The sequence below is a fragment of the Sardina pilchardus genome, chromosome 21, assembly GCF_963854185.1.
Source record: "Sardina pilchardus chromosome 21, fSarPil1.1, whole genome shotgun sequence".
NCBI lineage: Eukaryota > Metazoa > Chordata > Actinopteri > Clupeiformes > Clupeidae > Sardina > Sardina pilchardus.
Window position 1 is genome coordinate 28,198,914 of NC_085014.1, and position 8,724 is coordinate 28,207,637.

General features: G+C 39.1%; 1 protein-coding gene across 1 annotated transcript; it reads right to left on the bottom strand.

Moving 5' to 3' along the window:
• Positions 1-224: 224 nt before the first annotated feature.
• On the bottom strand, positions 225-5,786 carry slc25a43 (solute carrier family 25 member 43). The gene is made up of 5 exons (XM_062524761.1): positions 5,378-5,786; positions 3,831-4,072; positions 3,564-3,736; positions 1,967-2,101; positions 225-1,462 (listed from the first exon to the last, which is right to left on the bottom strand). The coding sequence occupies exons 1-5, from the start codon at positions 5,647-5,649 to the stop codon at positions 1,250-1,252; spliced, it is 1,035 nt and encodes a 344-aa protein (XP_062380745.1). The 5' UTR covers positions 5,650-5,786; the 3' UTR covers positions 225-1,249.
• Positions 5,787-8,724: the final 2,938 nt, after the last annotated feature.

Consider the following 8,724-nt stretch of genomic DNA (forward strand, 5'->3'; position numbering starts at 1 on the left):
CAGAAACAGGTAGGAATGCAACTTAAAAGCAGAGATCCAGTTAGAGTAAATATGCATATTATGTGCAATGTCACATTTAACCCATAAAAACAATGCAAGGTATAACTGACAAATGGAAAAGAAATAGTGTCTGTGACTGACATGTCTTTAGTGTGGCAAAGTTTGTGTGAGAAGGTTTTATATTCATCAGGCTGAACCAGAAAAATACAGAGGACAAAGACAAATAACTTTAAAACCCATTTTAATCTCTTCATTATATATTCACAGTCAGTAATACTGCTACAATGAATGCAGATGAAATTATCTAGACACATTTTTACAAATAAGTTAGAGTGGGTGATAACTATTATGTGAGGCATTATGATCAATGATTCAGCCTATTAAAAAAGGTCTTGCATTGCACACATTTTAAATTATTAAATAGCCACATACAGTAAATGCCATCAGTCTCATAATGGAGTGCAACATGAAGGCACAATGTCATTTCTGTATATTGGTTTGTTTTGTGGTAGGATCTAACTTTTACTCAGCTAACAGCAGTGTAATGGACCTACCCTGATCTGGTGTGGATACACAGATTTACGTCATACCAGAGCTAGATCTAATACACTGTGCTGATAGCAACATCTGAGTAGTCTGTACTCAAATCGATCTACAATATATTGGTAATGAAAATACCATGATGTGATAAGAAAATAAGTAATACATAAGTGGCAAGGCACCTTCAGTAATGGAGGCGAAACACATTTAGAATATTTAAAAGAGAAGCACTGACCCAACCCATAATGGATCAATCCAAAATAGTCATTCACATTTCCTGAATGGTGTCCTCTAAAATGTCCTTTAAAAACTGTATTCTTTTTTCCCCAGCCACATGGCCACTGTTGTAGCTGGACTAATCTGATAACATTTTCATGTGTACATTAACATTATGTGTACATTTTCACACATACATTAAAAGCATTTCGAGGTATTAATACATTATTTCGGCCTGTGCAAATCTTTGACTGCCAACATTTCATCTTGAAAATAGTACATACAACATAGAAATTACAAGATCTGTGGTATCTAGACATATTGCTGGTGATACACCAAAAACATTCGCAGTGCTAGGCAGTAAAACCAACCCAAGAACAACGATGTCATTAAAAAACATCAGAATTCAAGAATATTCTGCATTTTAAAAATCAGGACAGTCTATGGATAATGACTGAGCAGCAAACTTGTCCTTAAAGTTTCAGACTTCACCTCACCAACGGTTTCCCATTGAAGAGTTCTGTGGCTGAAACTTTCTGTTTCTGAGGTAACGTTTGACCTCCTGCAATTCGTAAGGGCCCAAACTCTGGTCCACCCCAGGTTTTAGCTTGTAACTCAGGGGGGACACAATGTAACCATTGCGATACAGGCAAACCTGTTTGCACATCTCAAAGCAGGTAAAGAGTAGGCCAAAATAGGGAACAATCTGTGACGGAAAAGCAAAAACCATGTTATGATCTACTAGACTTACTTCACGTACAAAAAACAAATTCAACATTTAGAGACATGCAGGCTGCATCTAGTTGCAACTATAAATGTATAAAGGAAAGTGCTGCTCCTTTACCCTGCCTGTCATGAGAAGTACAACTTCTTTAAAAAAAAAAAAAGTAAATAAGTAAAGGGCCATTCACACCAAGAGTGATAACTAAAGCAACAGCAGTAAAAACATTCTTGCTCCAGCTAATATGAATGACAACACCCACACATAAACTACAATGATAACAATGCTAATATCCTTATAGTTACAGTTATCTATCATTCTATCATGAACAGTCAACAGAAACACACCCAAATGATATATTTAACGTTTTAATAAGAAATGTGTATTTGTCCTTAGATGTTCCCATGCGACTCAAATCAATTCACAAAACACATTAGTCCAAACACACACAAAAACAATGACACAAACATAATTTAGGACACATCCTACCTTCACCATGTTGGCTGTAAGACCACTCCACAAGGTTAGAATGCCCTTGGTTTTGATGACCTGCCTGAAACAATCCAACATCCCATTGAAGTGGACATCAACCCCACCATAATGTGGCAGGTGAGAACTCTGAGCCTGAAAAAGACGTTTTAAGACATGATCAGTTACTGTAAGTCTTTTTTTTAATGTGAGCGGTCAGTGAAAATTCAATCAAGATTCAACATCCTATTCACATTCTCCCTTGGAATAGTGTCCCATTGCTTTGCAGTCATTGTGATGGGAGATGGCCAAGACTCAGAAAATAAATATGCTCTTAATTCTGTTGTGGGATGTAACAAGTCAGTAGTGGCACAAATTGAACGCAGTGCACTGACTCATACTTAACCAATTACAGACAAGTATTATCACATGAGTCATGTGTAGAGCAATGTGGCTCTCTCATTCAATTCTCTTTGCCATAATTGCTTCTTAGCAAAGACATGGAAAAACTACCATGTTTAAACTACCAGTGTTAAAGTTTACCCTCCACTTGTACCCTCTGCAATGTCAATCCATTCACAAGCGTGACAGGAAACTTTGCTTCTGTCCATCCCCCACCCAACACACACCAACCAAGTCACGAGGCCCTCCCGGTTCTTAAAGGGGAAGACTGTCGAGAAAACCATGGGCAGTCTCCTCACAGCTTTTGTTTAAGGACAGGCAAGAGCTGCTCCCTTGCTTTGGCTTTAAAAGCACTCTGTGGTGCCTGCAGGGTGGGGCCAGTTTCTATAGTCATGTTTGCCACATAATGGCTGCATGATTCGCAGAGCATGATAAGCTCTGGATCTTCTCGATCTAATTGCACCAATGATTACACAACTCTGCTCCTCCATTCAAAGTCATTTTGCATACTGAAAGGCTGTTTTGATACAGCTTGGTGAACAAAGGCAGTCAGAACCTTTGCCCATACAATCAGAGTATCAGCAATAACTGTGGGGCAGTTTCAATTTGTTGTGTGATATTTGCCAGCCTATCTTTGGAGACCTTATCTATAGCCAGGCAGACCCTGAACAGTGTCTACATTCTCAGCTGCCCAACACCTTGTGGTCCCTAATAATAGAACATGTCCTCTAGTTCTTTGTCCACAGTTAAAGTATTCAAATAATAAACTCCTCCTCTACTAAAGCCAAAACGTTGGGCCTAATTAGTCTTCTGTGTCTGATCACATTTTCCCTCATAAAAAGTATAAACAAAGGAATGATTCTTATTCCTGCATAGCCTTTCTGTAACTCCACAACTACCTGCTGCATACTTGAGTTATTGTTGTTCAACTGTTGACAACTTGTGCCACCTTATGGACAAAATATTTACTGCACCATGGAGCAAGGAGAACCATGCAGTGAGCATGTGATAATCATTACAGAGATATCTTTATTATCTCATTTTGTTTCTACTCACTTGTATTACAGTGAAAACACTGTACAATTTCAAGTTTATCTATAGTTAATTACTGTCAAAATACCTTTAACTCGTGAAAAATTATTTAAAAAACCCACACGATTTATTTTCGCATCAGAAATTAAATGAATGTAATCAAGAGTGACAAATGTTCCCACACCTGCATTTTTCGTTTCACCGTCTCAAAGGGGAACGACAGAGTCTGGGCTACTCCTGCTGCTAAGCAACCATTGATGAAGTTTTGCAGAGAAGAGAAGCGAAAGTGTGGTTCCTGCCACAACTTATCCAGGTTCATGTAGACTGCATAGCAGCCAATAGAGAATGGAACGGCACCTGTCACAACAGAAACCAAATGTAGCAAATTGTTAATATTGTGTCTGATACATACTTACATCTTATGTATTTTCTCAGACAAATGGGAACATACCAATCACAGTGAGCGAGAAGCCCCTATAGAGAGCCAAGAGCCCCTCTCTGTGGTAAATGTTAGACATGGTGCGCAGCACACCCCTGTAAGTGGACTGCCTGCAGTTCTGGGCAATGAGGCGTGTTTCTACCACTTCCAGTGGGTATGTGGTGAGTGCAGCAGTTATTCCTGCTAGGCCTCCAGCCACTATGGCTTGCCACTGTGATATATGGCCCAAACCATCCATATGCTGGTGGACAATCCTGCAAACATATGAAATGGTTAAAACAAAATGTAATTCTTACTATCCATTATATTATAATGGAAAATGCTCAAATGAGCCATACTATTCTGTATCATTATAGAATATAGATCAAGAGAAAATGCTTTATGACATTCCTGTACATTCTCTGCATCACACAGGAAACAATACTGCAATTAAAGCCCTGAAACAGATTGTAAACTGGGGAAATTGTATCCAGTCACAGTCTAATTGTTTTAGGCCAACTACTAATATGTTAACCAATGTTGCAAGTTGTTGATCTGTTTTGATATTATTTTGTTTATGTAGCGACAGGCAAAGGGCACACTCCAAGACTGCAGTGCGGGTACATACTGTACAGAACACTCACGAGGCAGGGAGCTCATTTGTAAACACATGTGCCAAGCCACGTGACATTTCAAAGGTTTCGGAATATTCCTCTGTCCATTTTAGTTTACACACATGGGAGGAGAGTTCATTTACAGGAGACCGTAAGTGTGGAAGGTGGAAGCTGTTGTGAAAACGGACACGCCATATAATCGACATCTATGAGCCTCATTCTCAGGTTGCAATGTTAATATGTGTCAGGCCTACAAAAAAATTGGAGGCTCGCCTCACCAGATTATGTGGTGACACTCTGAGGATTCTGATTGGGCGAGAAAGTAAAGCGTGATTACGTCGTCACATGAACGAAGGTAAACTTGAGTGCGGAAGGTAAACTTGAGTGCGGAACAGTTTGCTAACGAACGAAATAAATCCCAATCCTGCCGATAAATTGGGCCACTAAAAAGTTTAGTGCAAATGTAAAGCTTTTTCGCAATAAAAGAGATCTGATAGATGTTTGAAACGGTAGCTTACAGCTACAGGCGAACTACACTTCAATCTTCCCCTTTTTCGTAACGATAACGTCACCGTAATGTTCCCCACCCAAAAACGTTAAAGGTAACGTTAATATCACTCGATTGACTATATTACGTCCAAATAGTAACATACATGTACATAATAAAAGAAGCCAATTTCTCGTAACATGTCCATCTGTGTAACTAAGAACGAATACAACTCCCTACAGGAGCTCGAGATAGTCAGCCAACTAGCCATGGCTAGCTAAGTTAGCAAAACAACACGTTGAACATTGTTCTATTGTTGACAAACAGTCTATAATTATCGCAAGCTAACTAACGTTAGCCATCGTTAGTTTTGTTAGCGTGAAGACAGCATGTATCTTGGAGGTATATTATCACTCACATTGACTAACTGTCAATCTGTGTTAAACCATTTGGATGGTCTGATGTAGTATGATACTCACTTTTTGTAAGTTGCCAGATGAATTGCACTGTAAGGAAACAGTCGAAGACAGGAAACCATATTACCCTTCCAAAACGCACGTAGACCTTCATTCTGATAGATTAGCAAAAAGCTGTGAATAAAGCCTCTTTTGCTATGAAATGTCCCTACTTGACTTACTATTTTTACCACCTCCAAAGGTGAAGTTACAGTTTTGCTGAAAATCCCAGCAAAACCAACACAGAGAAACCCCTGAGAGTTTGTCAATCTATCATCTTTTTGAACTGTTGCCATTATTCTAGCAGCCTTGTGATCCCGAATACATAAGATAGCCTACATCAACTAACCTACAATTATTTAAACAGCTTATTCCTAACCACTACACTGTCGAACAGACTACTTCTGAAAACGAGATCCTTTGACTGACCACCACCGCCGGCAGAACTGTATTTTAAACTGTGTATCAGCCGTTGACCAATCACGGTAACGTTGGGTTTCCGGAGGGTGGAGCATAGACAGTAAAAGAAACTGGTGTGGAGCCCAAAAACACATCCATTTAGCAGAGCATTTGGACAGTGCTCCAGTCAGAAACCCGCTGTAACATCCTGGTTAGCACGCAGGCCATCAGAGTGGGTCTGGGTAGAGAATGTCTAATAAGGGAGACCTTCTCTGGTCTGGGAAATGTTGACTTAAGTTACGACCAGAAGCGGGCGAAGTAGCTACTCAACTTCAGTGGAGTTAAAGTAGGCTACAGATAGGCCTATACTGGTCAAATGTTACTCCGATACAAGTAAAAAAAACAAAAATATTCAAAATACTTAGTGAAAGTAGGTCTACTGAAGCCTAGGCCTACTTGGTTAAAAATACTTAAGTAGCATAGGCCTACAATTTGAATTTGCATTTGTAAGGTTTCCAACACTTAGGCCTATATTTAAAAGGCTAAGCCTATGTGGGTTTTAGGCTTTGCTAGAGTTTGTGACAATTTACTGACTATCCAGCTAATGTCTGGTCTGGTGCAGGTCATTGCGTAGATCAGGCTCCCGACAATTTCACGGTATTCTTTGGGGTTCTCAATCTCCAAGTTGTTTTCTTCCTCATTTCTATTGCACTATGTTTTTAACTCACTTGGAGTTGCTTTTGATTTACAGTTTGACATTCCAAACCTTTCAAGCATTATGATAATGGAACTTTTCTGATTCATTTCAATTTCTCCCTTGTTTTGCTCAAACTGAATGCCCCCAAAATCATATATTTACCCTATAGATCCTTAATGTAAATTTGGACTTCAATATTTCTTTAAAGCTGTTGAGCTGATCGCTCTGCTGGCTGCAATGATCAAGTCATCTACCCAGATGATCACTATGATTGTCTCATGTTCAATCTGCGTTCTATACACACAGTGATCAGATGGATTTCTCTGAAAGTTGTTTTGTTCCAAATGGACATTTTAAAGTTTGTAGCCTACCAGTTCCTTCCGGACTGATATAGACCATAAAGAGATTTCTTCAACTTGCATATAAACTGTCCTGTGTCAGATGTCCCTTCAAAACCCTGTGGTTGCTATATATGTAAGTATATCATGTCTTCCTCTATTGGAGTATGTAGGCCAAGGCCAGTGCAACCACTAAACGATTACGCAGGACGCAAAACGTGCTACACAGCGTATAGCGTGATCACGCACAAGTTGGCAGTAGTCAACTCAACTTGACATTTATTGTGAAACAATTATCAAACATGATGTGAGCAAGTAATAATTAATGCACATTTAATCAACATAAAGCACTACTGTGTTTTGCATACACTGGCTGTATTTATTTCAAACATAAGACAAATGTAACACAACCTGCCCGACTGTCCAATTATGCCTCTGTGAAGGCTTTTTCAGCTCTCTTTATTTAAAGCAGCAGAACACTCCAAATCAAAACAATTTTATAAAGTTTGGGAGCCTTATCTGAATTACCATGACTCAAATGTCTCAGCCATTTTGTTAAAAGGATTTCCTGAAAGGTCAAAGACATACTGTTGTACAGTTTGAACTTTTCTTTTTATTGTTTCCTCCATATGTGAATTATATGCTGAGCCTTTGTGTGTGTATTTCTTTCTTTTCTGTTTGTTTGTTTGCGTGATTGTTTGTTTGTTCATGTATAGCCTATTGCTTATTGGATGTATACTGTGAAACTGAAAATGAATAAACTTCTTTAAAGCAGAACACAAACACAGAACAAAGGTCTATAAGTGTCATGCTTGACTGTAAAATACGATGATGAAATTATTTGTAAGGATTGATTCATCTTTGACATTTTGTAAATAAAAAAAATGGGGTTTAACCTATTTACTCTTCTTTCTCTGTGTGTCAGAATCATTCGTGTTATGCTTGTTTGTTTGTTTAAAACTCTAAAAATAAAAAAACTGTAAAAATGGAAATAAAAGCTTCACATATCCTTGAAACACTTTTAATCTAAGACACACCAATGTGTTGTGGAACAAACATATACAGTATAAATAAAAATCTGAAACATTTTCACTTTACTCTCTCTTGTCAGTGGATTGCTTTCAGGCTCTGCCTAAGGTTTTGTTTAATTCCTATCACTTGCATTATGTGGCCTGCCCTGTTGAGGGATTATTGTTTCACATGGACTGTTATTACTGACGTCCAACTTTCAAAATTAATATGGCTTGATGACTGAGAGTTATAAACCGTCCATAAAAGGCAGAGAATATCCACGGCGGACCGGGGGGGCAAGCCCGGCCACCCGCCCACCGACGGCCTCCTGTATCGGGCCAAGGGGACCTGCCTGAAATGTGTCCGTAGTCGTCGGCCGATTTTCTCGGCACTCCCTTGGCTTTGTTTCTGGATCCTGCCACTTGCCCAGGCTATATAATTAAATAAATAGGGACTTTATGAATACTAGACGCGCCTGGGGAGGCACCCAACCCTCTACCCCCAAGTTTAAACCTAAGTCTAACTTTTATCCTCTCAGCACCAATCCTAGCCTGCTGGCGTTTACTAAGTTGATTATGATATTCAAAGACTCTTTGCAACACCTAGCCCACCTGCATACAAGAACAATTTAACAAGTTCTGAACGAAAAGCCTTACAAGAACTTCAACAGAATAAAGACATTATCATCAAAAGAGCTGATAAAGGCGGAGCAGTAGTAGTGTGGCAATATGACAAATATATTAAAGAAGCCCAACGGCAATTAAATATTAGCCTACATTGAGCTCTCCAGCAATTCGTCATCAGTCATGAGGAAGGAGTTAGATGGCCTACTGACTAAAGCTAGAGACAATGGTTGGATCAATAGTAAAGAATATGACTTTTTACTTTGTGAACATCCCAGACTGGCTACCTTCTATATGCTGCCC

Bases quoted from the DNA above. Each gene is read 5' to 3' on its own strand.
- slc25a43 (XM_062524761.1), bottom strand. From the start codon at position 5,649: ATGGCAACAGTTCAAAAAGATGATAGATTGACAAACTCTCAGGGGTTT. The intron at 4,073-5,377 runs GTGAGTATCATA...ATATGTTTGCAG, and splicing joins CATCTGGCAACTTACAAAAA to GATTGTCCACCAGCATATGG. The intron at 2,102-3,563 runs GTGTGGGAACAT...CGTCTTTTTCAG, and splicing joins CGGTGAAACGAAAAATGCAG to GCTCAGAGTTCTCACCTGCC.